The sequence below is a fragment of the Prosopis cineraria genome, unplaced genomic scaffold (genome assembly GCF_029017545.1).
Source record: "Prosopis cineraria cultivar Desert tree isolate PC_DT_omini unplaced genomic scaffold, ASM2901754v1 PC11, whole genome shotgun sequence".
NCBI lineage: Eukaryota > Viridiplantae > Streptophyta > Magnoliopsida > Fabales > Fabaceae > Prosopis > Prosopis cineraria.
Window position 1 is genome coordinate 1,115,244 of NW_026555342.1, and position 20,013 is coordinate 1,135,256.

Genomic DNA, 20,013 nt, shown 5'->3' on the forward strand with positions numbered 1-20,013 from the left:
ATAAAAAATAATTTTAAAAATATATTTTAAATATTACTTAAAAAATAACACCATAACTTATAAATGAAACTAAATAAATTTTTTAAAACATACTTATAAAAAAATTGAAAGGAGTACCTTGCATTGTTATGGCATCATTGTAGGCCCAATATGTTTGTCTTGGACAATTAAGGAGAGAATAGAGATTCCAGTTTTAAATTATTTAGATAATTTTGAGAATAATTAATACCTACTTTTACTTCGTATTATAGATTGACAATTTTTTGTTTTGCATGGCACAAGATTTTAAAATTTGTCATATTTTACGTATCAAATTGTGCTGTGTCGGACACGTGTCTGTGCTAACATACATTTGAGAGATTTTAAAATGATTTTGTATCTTCAATTATCCACCTTTTTTTTTTTTGGTTGAATATGTAAGTTTCAGTTTCCATTTGGAACAAAAACGAAAAACCAAAAACAAAAACAAAAATATTCGCAAGAAGCAAGAGAGGGAAACAAAATCGAATTCAAAATACAACACCATTCTCGTATGTGTATATATTATATATATACATATCATTTGCTCGCATATATGTAATAAAAAAAAAACCTACTTACATAAAAATTAAGCAAACTTGCTATGAAATAATAATGGGGGAATTGTCCCGTACACGACAATGGTTAATTAAATTTTTGATGTATTTTCCATGTTGCCTCACATCTTTTTTTTTTTTAATGTATTATCTGAGCAAAGACAATCTGCAGCAGATAAAAAACACTCTGGTTAACTTTTGACAAGATGCCAAACATAAGCATGCTTTGTCTCACGACCTAAGGTCAACTACATAAATTACACAATATTATTGTATTATATCAACAACCAAGAAGCCATTTATAAACATAATTGCACAATATTATTGTATTCTATCAATAACTAAGAAATCATAAGCATAAATCTATATAAAATGAATGATATCATTGTGCTCCATCAACAATCAAGAAACCATAGATATACCTAATTATGGTATGTGTGCACAGTTGCCTGATCACTACTACTTCTTGCATTCATGGGCAAGTCTCACATTAGTTTGATGCACAATAGATTAATAATAGGGAGTTTATTTTCAAGTGGATCTAATGTATTGGTGGAGAAAGAGATTATTTTAGTAAACCATTTTTTTATCATCTTTCTCTCTTCACTTTCGTAATCATAATCATTCATCAAATTTATGGCTAAAATATATTCACCTAATGCAGTGATATCAATCATTATGATTGATTAGGAAAGTGGAGAGACAAGGATGCTTACGAAATGGAAACGTTCCGTGTTCGAGAGTGAGATCCACCAAATTCTCTCTCTACATGTACCTCTTTTACTTGAGGATGTTTATATCTTTTGGAGGGGGGGGGGGGGACCCAAAGAAACAAACACTAGATTATGATCAGACATACATAGATTTAATGCGCTCCGACATACAAAAGACTTCTTTTTTGAAAGATCCACATTCCACATGTCAAAAATAAATACGCTAAGGAGAGAAAACTGTGGACTGTGGTGCTTATATAATACAAGCAAAAAAAAAAATTACTTTTTAGTTCAAACTGTTTACTGTCAATCGTGGATACTCCCTCCGTTTTTAATTATACAACTATCACATGTCTCCGTTTTTTTTTTTTAATAAGCAAAACTATAAATTTCAAGAAATATTTATCTTCCTTTTACCATATTACTCCTTATAAAGTCAATATTTATTTTGACGAGACAAATTTGTGTTTTATTAACAATAAGACTAATTTAGTTTAATTTTTTAAATTTCAGACATACTTATTATACTTAACCAACTTTTTAAAACTGTGTAAGTTAGTTATTTTTCTCTTATATTTGAAAACAGGGAGTATATATATATATATAGCTTGTATGAATATGAATTCTTAATTATTCTCCCTGTTAATTGTTGACCCTCAGGATGTGTTTTTAATAAAACAAGTAATCACGTAATCTCAGGTCTGTCAATAATCAGCTATCTCAAGAGAATTGAATAAATTCTTGCATTTTCTTGACATGCTTGTTCATGAGAAAACTCAAATGAACAGTTAAGTTTGTTACATACTAACCCCAATGTGAGAGAGGTGTCTGAACTATCATCCTCATGAAGAGAATCAGATGTGCTGCCGATAGTTGCTGACTCAGATGACTGACCTTGTTTTTGTCCAACTTTCATCACCTAAACACAAATTTTCCATCTTCAGATTCTTGCCACCAATCTGAAACAATCAATGTTAATTAATTGGACCTGATGGTTCAACTGTTGAACCCCTACCTTGGTCCAATCCGAAAATTCTTTCAAAACCGGACAAAGCCAATCAAACAGGTCAAAAATTGGTGAAAACTGATTTTTCCTTTAACATGCTTATATTATGAATTAACATGTATATAAAATGTAATGGAGGTTGCATTGTTCATAATTAAGGAGCTTTGAACATTGAAGCATCTAACTAATATAAGGCAAAGATGTAATTGCACTTAAAGCATATTAACTATCATTCGTTAAGAACCATAAATTAAAGTGGATTAATATTACACAATAACTAGGACCAGAAAGGAGTTCATAGAACTTAAAGCATGTTAATTTAATGATGAATGGTTTGACTCGGAATCAATTATGGTCTAATCGATGAAACTTGGATTAGGGACTTAATCGTTTTAACACTGATTTACCATGCAAATAATTCAAAACACGGATCACCTGTTTCAATCTCTGATTCTCCTCCATCAGCTGGATTCCCTGCACGGACAAGGAAGCATTCTCAGAGAAGCTAAGTTCTAATTGTCCTATACATCTCTGTGAATGAGATGGCCTGGCAGACTAGTTCTTCACTGACTACAATTTACTGTAAATCATTTCTCTCTTTCTCCCCTCTATGGCTCTATCTTCCTCACTCTCTTCATTAATATTTAAGGAGCGAATAAATGAGATGCATGTACACAAGGAAAATTAATCATTTGATTCCTACAGTTTAATTGATTTAGTTACAACTCAATCATTAAAGTTTAACAAAGTTCAATTTAGCCTCAAATGTGTCAGCCATTTAATAAATTGGTCCCTATACTTTCAAAAAATATCAAGCTCTTCATGGATTAACTTGTAATTGAAGCATTAAGTATAGGGATCAACAAATTAAATGGTTAAAGCTTGAGGAACTGAGTTGCATTGAATTAAATTTCAAAAATTGAGTTGTAATTGATTCAAAATTACAAGGTAAATGATTAATTTTCCATATTTAAGTTGTTTAGTTCTCGAATATTAGAAATATCAATCCATAAAAGTTTTAGAACAAACAATATGATGTTTATTCTTTATCAATAAAATATTATTTTTTTAGGATTAATTAACCAAGTAATTGAGACATATCTTTTAAAGGCATAAAACTATTAGATTTTTCATCAATTACATGAATATCAAATTCTCTATCTTAATCTTGTCCCATATTATTAACCTTCAAGATTTATTTCCAATAATTTAGCACTTTTACTCAGTTAGGTTTAATCTTTCCTGCGCAGAGGCAGGCCATCATATATATGAAGACATTCCAGTCATGGATAGTTATTTGTCGCTTTTTTGGCATGACATCAACTAAATATAATTATTTCTCCTGTACATGATTTCTTTTCAAACATCAAGCAATAACAAAAATATACATCAGCCTTCAATAATTAGGTTTGGAATGTATTTCACCTTTCTCTTGAGCGCATTGATCTCTTTCATAATTATTTCTTCCTGTAAAACCACCAAGCACCGTATGTTGTGAAGATTAGTAACATTAATTTCTATGAAGTAATTTTAAATGCAAAAAACTTTGAAATGCAAGCATTAATCCAGACAAGAAATTTCAATAATTCCAAATGGAAGGGCTCAAAAACAAAATGAGGGGGTTCAATCACTTATAATGCGCTAGTAAAAAAAATGAAAAAAGCTTCAAAGTTATTACTTAATGCTATTACTTCATATGTTATTTAATTTCAAACTCTTTCATAATTGACATGATGAGCTTTTGAGCTCTTGAGATCAACATGTCGTTTGAAGAACTTGTTTAAGGACATATAACAATATTTTGATTTATGAAAGTATAAAAATCTATTTGCCATATCACTTCAAAGTTTCTTTGGTGCTCTTTCCTTAGGATATATGCAAACAGGAATGTAGTACATGCCTGCGGATCCCTTCATTATAATTATAAATGTGAAGGATACATTCCAATTGGACTTGACAATATTCAAATCTAATCTATCAATGATTCGGATTAGATGCATCCCTGTGAGATCAGATCCGAATTTGTAGTGTAGTAAGGGGCTAAGTGCAAACCTTAGCTTTGACAACACGGCTCAAACCTTTTTCTAATTGTTCTTCAAGCTTCTGTAATTCATTCGTGTTCAATCCTTCAAGCTCTTCTCCCTTCAACTGCCTTTCAATTATTATAAGGTATAGCCATCCCCTCAGTAATATATGATATTATGAATCTATCATATGGAAGGCACAAAATAAAAGCTTCACAATTATAATATTGTACATTTACAAAAATTTATATACCTCAGTTCCTGAACCTTATTGGCTTCTTCCATGCTGAGCATGCTAAAGGTTTCCTTTTCATGCTATGCATAAAATTCCCAAGAGATTTCCATAAATTCAGTACTATTGAATTTCAGGTTAAGCAAAGTGAATGATGTAACTTTCTGTAGAGACACAATCTTTTATTGTTATTTTATTATACATTGGAATGGCATCTATTGAAGGGAAAATGATAAAAAATCGTTTAAGATGGTTTGAACATGCTCGCAAAAGAACATGGGAGGCACCAGTGAGAAGAGTGGAATGAATAATCTTGAATCCAATAAAAAAGGGTAAATGAAGATCAAAGAGAACACTTATATAAGTTATTGATCGAAACCTCTTAGTTAATGATATTCATAAAAGTTTGGTTGATGATAAAACACAAAGGCATTATATAATTCATGTAGCCAACCACACCTAATGGGATAAGGTTTGTCATCGTCGTTGTTGAACTTGAAGCCTTTTTCTTTTTATAGGGTCAAACCCGGCACAGCCTATGAACAACCCCATCCATATATCAAATCAAGATTAAGTCCTTTGAAAGTCACATCTTAGGAATTTTTTTATTTAAATAATTGAGCAGTGCACTGAAAAAATAATAGATGATCAGAAGAGAATTTTCATTTCACTATAGCTAAGCTAGCAACTTATGCATCTTATCGAATTACAAATACTTCATCATTATTGCTACTCCTTTATAAATTAAATAATCGTATTACTTGGAAAAGAGAAAATCTAGGCAATTAAACAAATACTCAAGAAACTTGAGAAGCTAAAGTTTTGTGAAATCCTAGAGAACAGAACTAACATACTAGCCAGGACAATTCGACAGAAACAATTTATATATCTATTTATATTATAAAAGCTCTTATGTGCTGCACCATGAAGGGTGACTCATTTTTTAGACTAAACGTAATGCATGACACTCGCACCCGTTTACATAATTTAAAGCAGTAAACAGAGCGAAAATATTGAGAAAAAAAAATAATTAAAAACAATTATGCATAATGATCTTACAAAAATGGATGAATGGTATAATCTTTCAATTTCTGAATGCTGATCGTGCCTTTCGATGACCCGCTGCACACTATAAGAACGGAAAACACAGCGTGTTCATGAAATCTTACACGTACGGTTAGTATTTAAGGTTCTCCAGGAGAATAACACAGTGTAACACGCACACGCATACATCATCCAGCCGCTTGAATCATTCCATATTCATTAAGTTCCGGCATAGGCACAATCATTTCAAATTCAAGCTTCTTTAAACTCTGAAGTAATAGGCATACTGAACAATTTTGCGTGACTAAAATTAAATGAGCAGCAAAAATAAAAGTTGTACGTTAAAAGCAGTAACTATGCAATCAAATGCAAGCCTCAACAATGCAACTAAAATTACATCACTCTCTATGCAAGCCTCTCAACAAGGCAACCAAAATTATATATAAAAAACTATTCAATCCGACTTCATGTTAAAGATTAATCATCTTAAAATGATGTAGAGAATGGCAACTCTTTAAACCAGTCAGGCAGAGAAATGATGTAAATACCTTGCATTAATTGCGTCTTTAATTTATGATACAATGGCGGAAATATTCTAGTATTTTTTTTTTTTGGTCTCAATGAAAAGAGGGGGAAAAAAAACCCAAACACTACCCTATATAGTGACTTACGTTTTGATCAAAATATCTCTGGAAACAAAATCATTCACGATTACAATTATGCCATGTTTGGATACATATGGATTTGAATTTGAATTTGAATTTGAGCTAAATCCATCATTTGGATAATTAAAAACGTATGAATTTGGATCCAAATCCAAATTCTACCTCAATCTCTTTTATAATCTTAGCTCAATCTATTTTACAATTTAACCCAAATCCATGAAGGCTTGATCAACTTGCCAATGGTAATTGGATCAGACCGCCGAAGTTGACAAAAACAAGTTGCCACTGTTGACTGGGACTAGATGACCAACTTTTATCGGGACCAAACTGACGACAACGACAGGGACTAGATGGCCAACTTCCACCTTAACTGGACCAATGGCGACCACTCGAACCGGACGGTCAACTTCTACCGAGATCAAACCGACAGCGACAACGAGAATCAGACGGCCGACCTTTATCTAGATCGGATCTACAACCATCAAGATTGGACAACTGACTTCAATCAGAACCAAATTGATGGTGATGACAAGGACCTGATAACTAACTTCCACCAAAACTAGACTGATGGTGACGACGAGGATCCAATAGCCGACTTCCATCTAGTCTAATCTCAATGGATGTTGGCCGATCGATTTGGTGAAAGTCAGTTGTCCCATCCCGGTCGTCCTTGTCGGTCTTGTCATGTTGGACGTTGTTAGGCTGATCTACGCTATCACCATCAGTACAGTCCCATTGAAAGTCGGCCATTAGGTCCCAATCATCACCATCGATCCACAATCTATGTGGAAGTTAGCCATCCGATCTAAGTGGAAGACAGCTATATGGTCCCCGTGGTAGCCGATGGTTTGGTCTTGGTGAAAGTCGGCAATCCAATCCTCATGATCACCGTCGGTTCGATCCCGGTGGAAGGCCACTATGCTATTAATGTCGTCATTGTCGGTCCAGTCTGGTGGAAGTCGGCCGTCCCATCTCAGTCGTTGCTGGTGCTACAGTCCCAATCAGCTTTTACCATCTGATCCCGAAGAAAGTTGGCCATTTGAACCATCAACATTAACCAGTCTTCCAAGTTTCTTTGAAATTTAAATATAGAACTTAAAATTTGAAATTTTACTTTAAATCCAAACAAAAATTTTAATATTATAATTTAAAATTTTATATTACATCCAAACAAAAAATTTAGAATTTATGAATTTTAAATGAGATTTCAAATATGAGATTTTAAATTCAAATTCTTAACTTAAATCCATCCATCCAAATACAACCTTAACGGATTTAAGATGAGTAAAAAAGATAACAATAAAGAGTTTCCTTAATCTATGAGTTTCCAGTGTTTCTAATCAATTTAATCATGGTCATTTTCAAAGCTTGTCTGCAGAAATGAAGAGTACCGTATCCAAGAACAAAAGCTTAAAAATTCAGTGTATTGAATCGGACTATTATAACTCTTGGACGGGAAAATTAATAGATCTCCTATATATAATTCAAAGGGGCGTTTTAACTTTGATATCATCAATAAAGATTTGGGATAACTTTCCAAATCTCACAAAGTAGTTTCAGAATTTTGCTTCCCTTCTTAAATATTTTGAACTTCACTCACTTTTACAACCGGGGTAGATTTCATCCTAAGCAAGTTTTAGTACTTATGCATGTCTGGCCATGACAAATGTCTCAAATACTCATGCAAATATAGAAATTTAAAGTTCACACATATACTGTGATGTCAGAGATTACTATATCAATGCGTTGAGTGTAATGCCATTATTATATCTAAACGAACATCCAGAAAGAGCTTTCTCTTCTGAAAACTAATCATGTTTGTGAATCAGATATTACCCTAAGCACCATCCTTTTCTCAAGCAAGTTTAACACTAAACGTTTCTTTTTCTAAAATGATGAAAAGGTCTCATTCAAAATAAAGCATCCTTTTGTCCAGTGGCTTTTATACTTGCATTACTCTATAATATATGACAACGAAGATACATACAGACAGGCATGTTGGACATGAATTAACTATAGCATACATGACACCACGCTGGCTTTATCTTTGCAGTTAGATATCAAAACAATAAATGAATAGTTTTTAAAGTCACTTTCCTCTGTTATGAGGAAAGAGAGAGACATACATTTACATTGGATTATGCCAGAACCTTAGGTTCAGAGTTTTGAAAATATATTTCTCAAGTCTGTCTTATTCATAGAGTCAAGGTTACAATTAATCAACAGAACTGAATAGGGTTGGTTCTCATAACAAGCAAGTCAGCCAAGATGATGATGATTATAAAAATTTCTAAAAAGAGAGAGCCACAAATTAAATCCATCATGAGGATTGCAAACAGTGTTTTACAGAAAATAACGCTGATGAGATTTTCTAGCAAGCACGTTCGTAGTCAATCTCCCGTTAGTCTAGATTAATGAGCCTAAAATAAAATTAAAATAATAAGCACAAGTACACGATCTACAAATGTTGCACATACGTATGAAAAATTAAACAATAATTACCTGGAAAAAGCATTCAACTGTACATCATTAAGGTGAGGAAAATGAAACTAAAAGAAGAAAGAAGGAGAGACCTTGAGCTACTATATTCAGAGAGCTTGCCAGTGGCAGAAAAGACTATGAGAGCAATCTCAACATCACAGAGAGTAGCAAGTTCATGAGCCTTCTTGAATAGCCCTCTTCTTCTCTTTGAAAACGTTACTTGCCTCGCTGTTATGTTATCGATCTTCTTTATTTCTATCTTCTGCCTTGTCATTTCCTGATTAAGCAAAAATAGACCCAAAAATCAGGAAAAGAATTCAGACTCTCCAGAAAAAAAAATTACCGAATATTTTGTGACAAAAAAAGGAATATTAGTGTCCAATCAGTAAAATGAAATGCGGTGGCTCATAATTCTCTCCCAAATAGAAGTAGAAAACCAATATCTCAGATCCATTGAGCAATACAGAAAACTAATCTAAAGAAAGAAGGGCGGAGAAATCTTGAAGAACACAGAGGGCTTTCAATCAGAAAAAGCTGATGAATCTTACTGTGAAACACCAGAGTTCAGAACTAAACAAGAAGAAAAAGAATATGAAGAAAAGGGTTGAGAAAGAGAAAATGAATGGGAATATTACAGGAAAAGAAAATTAAAGGAGGAAATTAGTTGTCTAAAAGAGGAAATGCAAGATTGCAAGAAAAAGGATGATGCTTGCCGGCCAAGAATCAGGAATCAACCCTAGCTGAAAAGTAAGCCTAGGCAAGGGTGTGATGAAGATGAACCCCACCTAAGCGAACAAACAGAGAGAGAGAGAGAGAGGAGGCATGTGGACATGTGGTGTGGGAGGGGCAACTTTTTTCGTTTTATTTCCTCTTGTGGCTCTTGGACTTAACAGTGAGAGAGAGTGGCAGGCGCACTACACCCGACGCAACAGCGCAAACACCATCCAACGAATTGCGCACAGAGGTGTAAAACCCAACTGTGTTTATAAGGTCGGTTTGATTTAATTTTAAGTAAAAATCAAACTAATTGATTTATTATAGTTTGAAACTTATTTGGGTTTTATATCATTAGTTTGTTTTGATTTGTGATTCAGTTGCTGGTTTTCTTTTGTTTAGGTTTAGATCAAACTTAAACTTCTTATAAAATATTTTTATAATTATCAATATATACTCATGTTCACTGATAATTGTAAACTATTAATTACTATTCACAATGAAAAAACTACTGAACACAAAAGAATATTTTTTTTAACAATTAATTAGCATAAAAAACCATAAAAAATTAATATATTATGTTTAAAACACTTGATTATAAAATTAAAAATTATCAAAAACAATTGTAGATAACATTTAGCTAATTGTAATATATTTTTACTAATGATTTGGAAATAACCAAACTTGGGAAAGGAAAAAAACTGATGCAAATTTATTAAAATATACATATAATAAATATAATAAGAATTGGTTTCGGTTTATTTCAAGTTTTCAGAAATAAAAAACTAAATCAATTGATTTTTCCAAAAAAAAAAAAAACAAACCTCATTTATAATCGACTTTAATTGGTTCATATTAGGTTGGTTCAATTTGATTTGTTGTGTAATTAGTTTGGATTGGTTTTGAACACTTTTATAAAAATGACACTATGAGACCAAATTAACATATGATATTAAAATTCTGAGATCACAAAATTTTAAATGGATAATGATGATTAAGTCTCAAGGACATGAATTAATGATAGTTAAGTTTTTCATAAATTTTTTTAAAAAATAGTTACAAATATCAATTTAAGTAATTGTAAATTCAAGAGTTTAAATTGTAAATAAAACATATATTTAAATCCTAAATATAACTATTAATTTTCAATTTGTAACAATTTGAATCAATATTTACAATTCATCTTTAAGAAAAATTAGTCAAGAACATAACTATTACTAATTTCTATTTTAAGACTTTATTGTTATTCTCCCTATTTGAAAGATAAAATTAAGAACTTTAATCCTTGATTGATAATTAAAAAAGTCAAATGGTCAAAATGTTTTCTTTACAACTTTGAATATGGAATAGCATTGTAATCGGTATATCCAATCCTCTAGAACTTGTTGAGTCCTCAAAAAAGTGATGTCACCCTAAAGGATATATTTTTTTTCATTGTAGGGTTTGCTGCATCTTAATTTCCATGAGAACTAATGGAAAGAAAAGAAATTAAAGCATTAAATATATGGGATTTGATAGAAATTATCTTTATTTTATTATGTTGAAAATTGGTATTTTGCAGAACATATTCTGAAAATAAAATAAATAATAAAAATATATGTTTTTTCTCATTCTTTCTTATTTTTTTTAAACAATAATTTCAGAACATATAAAAGATGTTTTTGTTTTTCCATTCTTTAAAATATTTTTTGAAAATACATTATCAAATAATTTTTTATTTTTATTCTAAAAATAAAAAATTATTTTCAAAACAAATTTCCAAAATAGGCATGGTATTTTTAACTAGCTGGTACATTGGACTTTTCTAACCTTAGTACATTTACAAATTAAATAATGTGCATATAAAAGTCAAAAGACTTACAACTTGCAAACAAAGAGACACATCTTTTGGCCAAAATGGGCCAAGCTAGGCCTAATGGGTCAAACTTGTTAAAGCTTTGACATGTCAAAAATTAATTTAGTTGATATCCAAAAAAAAAAAGTTAACTAATTTTCTGCCCCAAAAAGATAATAATTAACTAAGTCTAAATTGTACCAAAAAAAAAACGAAGTCTAAATCAATTTTGTAGTTTAGGGCCGACTTAGGTTATTATAGGATGATTTTTTGCTTCAATTGTTATTATTTTTAAAAAAAAATTTAATATATCAACATTTAATAATGTTTTGTTAACATTTAAAAGTTTAATGCTAATGTGTTTTCAATGAAACTAAAAGTGTTAGGATTAAAAAACTAAAAAGATACTTACAAAAATTAATGAATTGAACTAAAATCTTATGTAAAACTAAATGACCAAATGTGTCCTTTTGCCTTGTATTTCTCAATATGTATGTAAATACTATAAAAGACATACTTCCTTTGGTCTTATATGTAAGTCATTTTTAAAAATTTTTGATAATCTTTTTAAAAATTTTAATTTAATATCCCTTAATCATATTTAATGAAAATTAAAAAGAAGATTCTTAAATTTTGGAAAATTATTTCAAACCAGAGTTATTGAAGTAAAATTAAAATGCATCGTAAAATTATTTTGTTATTCCTCATCCCCCTCATTCTCTATTAAAATTATTCATTTTCCTACATAAAATTGTTTGTTGACCTAGAGGAGTTATTTGTGTTATTATTGAATCTTGCATGATAAAATGAGTTATTTATTTTTTATATGAAGTTGTTCATTAACCTCCATGAAGTTATTTATTAACCTCTAGGAATTATTTGTGCCATTAATAAATCTTAATTTTATTCCAATTGTTGTAATCATGGTAAATGAGTTATTCATTTCACTCAATCAAATTGTTTATTGAGTTATAGGAGTTGTTTGTGCCATTATTAAACTTCATATAAATCAATGAATGACTTCATGTAGAGAAATGAACTATTTCAATAAAAATCAAAATGGATGGGAGGCAATGAGATAACCTTATTCTACATTTTAATTTCACTTCATTATTTCTAGTTTGAAGTTTTAAATTTTAAGGGTCTTTCCTTTTTTATTAAATGCAGTTAAATAATTTTAAATGAAATTCTCCCTTTCTTAATTTTTTTATTTTGTTGCCTGAATATTTTTTTATTAATCACTGTACTCTTCTTTTTAAACAATCCATTTTTAAACGTAGACATTAAAAATTAATGAAAACAAGGATATTTTAATGAAATCTTCGTAAAATTATTTTTTTGTAGTAAAAAATAATCATATTTATTCTTTCTAATATAAAATATATATATATATATATATAAAGCATTTTCTCTCAATTAATTTTGATTCAAAATATAAGGAACTTAATAGTTGTAATTTTTTTTTTCATTTTAACCCTTGAATTTATTAATCTAAATCCATGTGCTTTTGAATTTGTAAACTTCTTTTTCATTTATCATAAATTAAAACTAAATGTAATAAAGAAAAACAAAATATATTTTTTCGTCAGAATAAGATTTTTATTAGATTCTTGAATTATTATTAAAAAAACATTTATATTTTAGACCAAATGAAGTATTTTCTTTGGTGACTTATCATGGACAGTTATCCAATCAACAACTTTAATAAAGGACACATCACTACAAAATAATTTTATGATTATAAGAATTTTTTGTCATTATTAACCTGTTTATATGAAACCTAGCACTTGTAAAAAATAAATTAAACAATAATATAGTTTTTGGCCTCTCAAAATTTTTGGGATGCATGTATAAAGAATCAATCTAGTTACTAAAAGTTGTATAAAATGCTTGTCTGTTTAATTCTTTTGGCAACAAATTAAACATTGTTAATGTCAACAAAGAATGAGTTGAATAAAAAGAACTTGATTCTCTTAATAAAAATGTAAGTTCAAGAGTTCAAACCTTGTGGATTAAAAATACATTAGAAAAACTGCACCCAAATGAACTCAGGTTGCTTCAAGCTATACTCATAAAATACTCAACCGTTGAGATCTCAAATTAAGGGTTGTATGTGAATTGCATGGGGCGATTTAACTTCATTCAGTATATATATAACAACAATCTGAAAAATAGATATCCATATTAATTTTATATTGTCATCATATCAATAAATATTGAATAAACAGTAATGCAAATAATTTTACTTTTTTTTATAGAATATGGATTATCATGACCATACCAAGTGGCCATCACTGTAGCGGGTGTTGACTTGGCCCATTTGTGCATATATGACTTGGAATCCGACCAATTGGATTAAATTGTAAACAATCTCTTGATTAGTACTCTAATCTGTGTAAAGGATGATCATGCAATTTTTCAATACAAGTACACAATATCATGGATATATATATATATATATTCATTGCTCAATTTATCAAATCAACACCTACTTATATGGATTAAGCAAAACTTAAATTTTGAAATAACGGGAAAAAAAACTCCTACAACGGTTAAATTTCACCTATAAAGGGTAAAACCTTAGGCCATGTTTGGTACATTAGAATTGTGAAAAAGAAAATGGAATTGGACATGAATTCTTCAGTTGGCTTGTTTGGTATACTAGAATTGCGATCTTGAAGGAATCTGATTCCATCAAAATTGATGGAATCCAATTTCATTGTAGAGACCATAGAATCCACTAACTCAACATGAAATTGGCTTATGTGTCATTAAAAAAATAAAATAAAAGGTATTTTGAGCTTTAAAAGTACATTCTTTATTTTTTTATTAAGTTTTTCATTAAAAAAATAAAATAAAGGGTATTTTGATTTTTTATATTTTAAATATATATACTTATTAAAATTATATCATGATTCCATCTTCATACCAAACACACTTTTAAAACTCAATTCAATTTCGATTCCGATTCCAATTTCAATTCCGATTCCGATTCTATCAAAAACTCTTTATCATACCAAACGAGACCTTAGAGTATCTGGCTCTATCCTATAATGCATCACATCTTTAGTTTATTTGAATAAAAACAATCTGCAACATAGATAGTAAATAAACTGAAGTTAATAACCTTTAAGAATTTGCATGCCACGTATCCATCTGATCTTTTCACACACACACACTCACACTCACACAACTTGTTATAGACCAGAAGCCCTAGAAAACTATAATTTACAGTACAACTGGTTCTTGCCAGCAACACATTGAGTTAAAGTGTGTTTTTATCCTTAAAGTATTCTGAGAGGAGTTATATAGGACGCATGTGGCAAGTAATATTTCATAATCAATGCAATGTTAAATTTTGAAAGTTAACCAACCATTAGTGTAGGTGAAGAGGTTATACACTATAGTGCTCTACAATTCTCTTTACAGTGCCCCGTAACTCATGAAAATACTTTTATGCTATGCTTGGATGCAAGAAGATTTGAATTATGGTTTGTATTTAACCAAATCCTTCAATTGGATATATAAAAGTTTATAAATTTAGATTTAATCCAAATCTAAGTCCATGTTTTCATTATACCTTTTTTTATAATTTCAAATTTTCTTTAATTTCTAGTATCTTCACTATCAGTGCTTTTGTTACTCTCCTCTTTCCTCTCATTTCTCGTTCTTATTTTTCACCATTGAAGAATAAAGGTTAGCTTACAACTTTCAATCTTCATTTCAAATCTCAACTTGTCTCTCTTTTACCTTTAACATTTTTTATACTATCTAAATAAAGAATTTTAAATCTAAAATTTAAATTTAAATCCATCAATCCAAACAAACCTAAAATTCAAAAATGTACTTTAATTTTCCCCATTACTTATTTATTAACACATGGAATACTCAATATTTGAGAATATAAGGCACTGACAAAGATAAATTCATTTATCAACATGTGACTTCAATTCTCCTTCAAACTGTTGAAGATCTGAGTGCTAACATGTACTTTGTTGTATTTCTATAAAACCAAGCCATCATGGAATACCAAGCGCATTACTATATATACTAACAACAATTAAACAAGTTAATATCATGGGAAATTAACAAGAATTTTACGCTTGATTATCAGAAAAACTCAAGAATGGCCAGTTAAACAAGTTATATATACTGACCCCAATCTGGGAGAAGTCTCTGAACTATCATCGTCATGCGGAGGATCAAATACGCTGCCAATGTTGGCTAACTCAGATGACTGACCTTGTTCTTGTGAAACATTCCCCACCTAAACACACATTTTCCATCTTTACAAGACTCTTATTTAAAACTAAGTAATTTGAGAACCAGTGAAGTGGACCTTCCTCTGAACTAAAACGCTTTCAAAAGCTTCCATATAATAGTCAGTCTTTGGTCAATAACAGACAAAAAACTGATTTTTTGATATAATATATTGTAGGGCAAAAAGACAAATTGACTCATAAAACTATAGATCTGTCCGGTACCCTAAACTTATTTTTGATAAAATATTTTTCTTCAAATTTTGTTTGATAGATTAGCCAATCAGTACAAAATTTATTTGTCTAAAAACATGATCAATCAAAACTTGTCAATCCCTCCTATGAGAGGCTGATTTATGTCATATACATCCTCAGCCTTCAATCAATCACACCTCAGCACCATTGTTTCTTTCATTTTGTTTCCTAACAATGATGCCGTCTTTTATTTCCCTCTTTCTCTCAACATTAAATGCGCCACAGACACAAACAGAAAAGTCACTTCCAAGGAAATTAATCACTGCTTCTAACGGAGCCTTTTTCCTCATGTGAACACCGTCATTTTCAGACAAAAGGGACCCAAAATGTTATATTGTATAAAATTTAAAAATTATAGACAATAACCTAAAAAATAACAAAAAATGATAAAACAATTAATAAATTTTTTTTATTATTTATGAGATCATTTTCTGTCATTTACTGAATGACAAGTTAAAGTTAACTTTTCTTGATTATAAGAGCTACATTGCATTGTTTCAAAAATTTGAAGGAGAACATTACACAAAAGATATATTTAAGATTCCAAACACACCTGGACCTATAATTTAAAGCCCAATTTACTCTTTTATCCCATATGATATATATGCATCTCTATTTACTTGTCCTGACTTGCATCTTCATTTTGCCCCTAAATATGTCCTGGTCCAAATTTTGAGGTATAATTATTATTTGTTTTCAATAATACCCCTGTTAAATGGAGGGCAAACCTGGAATAGAAAAAATAATTCTTACGTTGCACATAGATTTTTTTTCTATGAGGACAAGTAAATAGTGACGGAGGAATTATAGTTTAAATAAACTAATTCAATTATGACTTGTGCAACAGAAGTTAAACAATCAACAGGCCGATAAACTTTAAATCAATGTCTTAACCCGTTCAACACCCAGTCTAATTTTATAGACATTGGAAATGACAGACATTAACGATTTAAAATGCAAATACTTCAAAATGTTGATTACCTGTTTTAATCGCTGATTCTCTTCCATGAACTGCATTCTCTACATGTACAAAACAAGCAGCATTTTAAGAGAAGTGAGGGTATGTAAAAGCTAGATGTGATGTAGTTTTAATACTTATGGACTAAATAATGAACACACGCACACAAGGAATACACACAATTCAACCCATAGAAGTCTTAGACTCGCTATTCTAGTCCATATGGCGCATATTTTAATGGATATTTTTACTTGAGATAATGAAATTTTTGATCCCCCAAATTTGCCTTAATTATTGACTAGGTCCTTAAAATTTAATTTTTATTAAGCAAGTCTCTAAAGTTTCATAATCACTGACAAAAAGGCCCAAAGGTTTAAAGGGGAAATGATACTATAAGCATTAATTGTGTGTGCTTATGAAACCTTAAGGACTTAATTAATATAGATTAAACTTCAAGTGCCAAATTGATAATTAAGGCAAACTTGAAGAACCAAAAGACTCATTATCCCTTTTTATTTTTATTCGGTCAAATATTTCGTAGCAGAATCATGTAGTTGTCAGGTTTGAAGACTAAATACGTATTCTTAATTCAAGAAATTGCTAAGTAGTTTTATTTAAGATTAAGGGGCCAAACATTGAGACATATCTTTCCGAGGCCAAAAGCAAGATTAATTTCTACTAATTACACTGAATTTGGTGATATTTACAAGTGTCTTGGATTCAAATTGAGAACATTCACTATCCTCGATTCAAGAACACAATGGAAAAATGATTCAAATTCTACATGCATGAATGGGAAAGGGTAGGAAAGCTTTTGATGATGATCATTTTCTTTCCAAGCTTAAAGAAGTTGTAACTAAACAAACATAATGAGATTTCAACAACTAAGTTTTGAATGTGATTGACCTTTATCTGGAGCGCATGGATCTCTTTCAACATAATTTCATCCTTTATTTTTAGAGAATAACATGAGAAGGATCTGTGAGAAGAGTGGAATGAATAATTTTAACCTTATCAAGAGAGATAAATGAAGACCAGACAGAACATTTTACGAAAGTTATTGATCGAAATCTTTTAATAACATTCATTAAAGTTTGGTTGATGATAAAACACAGAACAACAACACACAACAACAACAACAAGCCTTTATCCCACTAGGTGGGGTCGGCTACATGGATTGCAAGACGCCATTGTGCTCTATCATTTATTAAGCTTTTAGAAATATTATTAATTAAGAGATCACGTTCAACAACTTCCAAGAGTGTTCTCTTAGGCCTTCCTCTACCTCTCTTAATCGGACTCAAAGTTATATGTTCCACTCTTCTCACTGGTGCCTCCCTTGGTCTTCTTTGTACATGCCCAAACCATCTCAACCGATTTTCTACCATTTTTTCCTCAATAGGTGCCACCCTCACTTTTTCGCGTATGTGCTCATTTCGAATTTTATCTTTACGTGTATGTCCGCACATCCATCGTAACATTCTCATCTCTGCTACTCCAACTTTATGCTCTTGCTGTCCCGTTAGAGCCCAGCATTCACTACTATATACATTGCCGGTCTGATAGCAGTACGATAAAACTTTCCTTTAAGTTTATTAGGCACCTTACGGTCACAAATAACTCCTTTAGCTTTTCTCCAATTAAACCACCCAGCTTGAATTCTATGTGAAATATCTCCACTGATTTCGCCATCATTTTGAATAATGGCTCCCAAATATCTAAACTTTTCCACTTGAGGTATAATTTGATCTCCCAATTTCACTTCCAAATTATTTTCGAATAGTCCTTTACCAAATTTACAATATAAATATTCCGTCTTACTTCTACTCAGACGAAAACCTTTCGACTCCAATGTCCTCCTCCATAACTCAAGTTTGCAATTAACCTCTTCTCTTGTCTCTGCTATAAGAACTATATCATCCGCGAAGAGCATACATTTCGGGATTTCCTCTTGAATATGTTCCGTCAAAACATTTAAAATCAAGTTGAACAAATAAGGACTCAGAGATGATCCCTGATGTAGTCCAATCTTTATAGGAAAATCCTTTGTTTGACCACTAGGCGTTCTTATACTAGTTTTTACCCCCTCATACATATCTTGTATGGCTTTAATATAAGCAATCCGTACTCCCTTTTTTTCCAACGCTTTCCAAAGCACTTCTCTTGGTATACGGTCATAAGCTTTTTCCAAATCAATAAAAACCATGTGTAGATCTTTATCTTTACAACGATACTTTTCCATTAATCCCCTTAGTAGATAAATCGCCTCTGTAGTTGATCTACCTGGCATAAAACCAAATTGATTCTCAGAAATACTTGTCTCCAATCTCAACCTGTGCTCAATTACTTTCTCCCACAATTTCATTGTGTGGCTCATGAGTTTAATCCCTCTATAGTTAGTACAATTCTGAATATCTCCTTTATTTTTATAAATAGGAATTAATGTACTTCTCCTCCACTCATCAGGCATTTTCTTGGACCGTAAAATCACATTAAATAACTTAGTTAACCATCTCACCCCTTCTTCACCTAAACATTTCCACGCTTCGATAGATATACAATCAGGTCCGTTGGCTCTACCATTTGCCATTTTCTTAAGAGCTTCCTTTACCTCCTTATCACGTATTTTTCGATAGAATGACAAATTTTGTTCTCCTTCACCAGTTACTAAATCCTCCAAGTTACTAGATGAATCCTCTCCATCATTGAAAAGTTTAGAAAAATAAGTCTCCCATCTATTTTTAATTTCATCATCTGTAACTAAAATTCTTCCCTCTTCATCCTTAATACACCTTACCTGTTCTAGATCTCTTGATTTTCTTTCCCTACTCTTGGCAATCTTATAAATATTTTGCTCTCCTTCCTTCGTCTCAAGGTTCTTATAAAATTCTTCAAAAGCTTTAGAACGAGCTTCACCCACAGCTCTCTTAGTTTCCTTCTTAGCCATACGGTACCTCTCCCAATTTTCCTCATTGTTACACAAATGTATGGCTTTAAAACAGTTCTTCTTATACTTGATTTTGTCCTGTACACTATTATTCCACCACCAAGACTCCTTATCTCTCGGACCAGAACCTTTCGATTCTCCCAAAACTACTTTTGCAACCTCCCGTATCTTTTTAGCCATATCCTCCCATATGATGTTAGCACTTCCCTGAGAATCCCAAATTCCTTTATCCAAAAGATTTCGCTTGAAAATATCTTGCTTCTCACCTTTTAATTGCCACCACCTAATCCTTGGTGTTACTACTTG

The 20,013-nt window shown here is 31.0% G+C and overlaps 1 protein-coding gene across 9 annotated transcripts; it reads right to left on the reverse strand.

Annotated features, from left to right (window-relative positions):
- Positions 1-637: 637 nt before the first annotated feature.
- On the reverse strand, positions 638-16,818 carry LOC129285730 (MADS-box protein JOINTLESS-like). 9 transcript variants are annotated; one of them, XM_054921591.1, is made up of 9 exons: positions 16,784-16,818; positions 15,446-15,555; positions 8,833-9,017; positions 5,610-5,679; positions 4,572-4,633; positions 4,347-4,446; positions 3,720-3,761; positions 2,730-2,768; positions 643-2,207 (listed from the first exon to the last, which is right to left on the reverse strand). In XM_054921591.1, exons 3-9 carry the CDS (start codon positions 9,012-9,014, stop codon positions 2,004-2,006), a joined length of 699 nt encoding a protein of 232 aa, XP_054777566.1. In that variant the 5' UTR covers positions 9,015-9,017; positions 15,446-15,555; positions 16,784-16,818; the 3' UTR covers positions 643-2,003. The 9 variants fall into 9 exon arrangements, 7 of the variants coding, with proteins under 7 accessions (XP_054777568.1, XP_054777566.1, XP_054777565.1 ...); XR_008587273.1 differs by lacking the exons at positions 15,446-15,555; positions 16,784-16,818 and having other exon boundaries at positions 638-741; positions 2,098-2,247; positions 8,833-9,514; XR_008587274.1 differs by lacking the exons at positions 15,446-15,555; positions 16,784-16,818 and having other exon boundaries at positions 638-741; positions 2,098-2,207; positions 2,702-2,768; positions 8,833-9,514.
- Between the last annotated feature and the right edge of the window lie 3,195 nt (positions 16,819-20,013).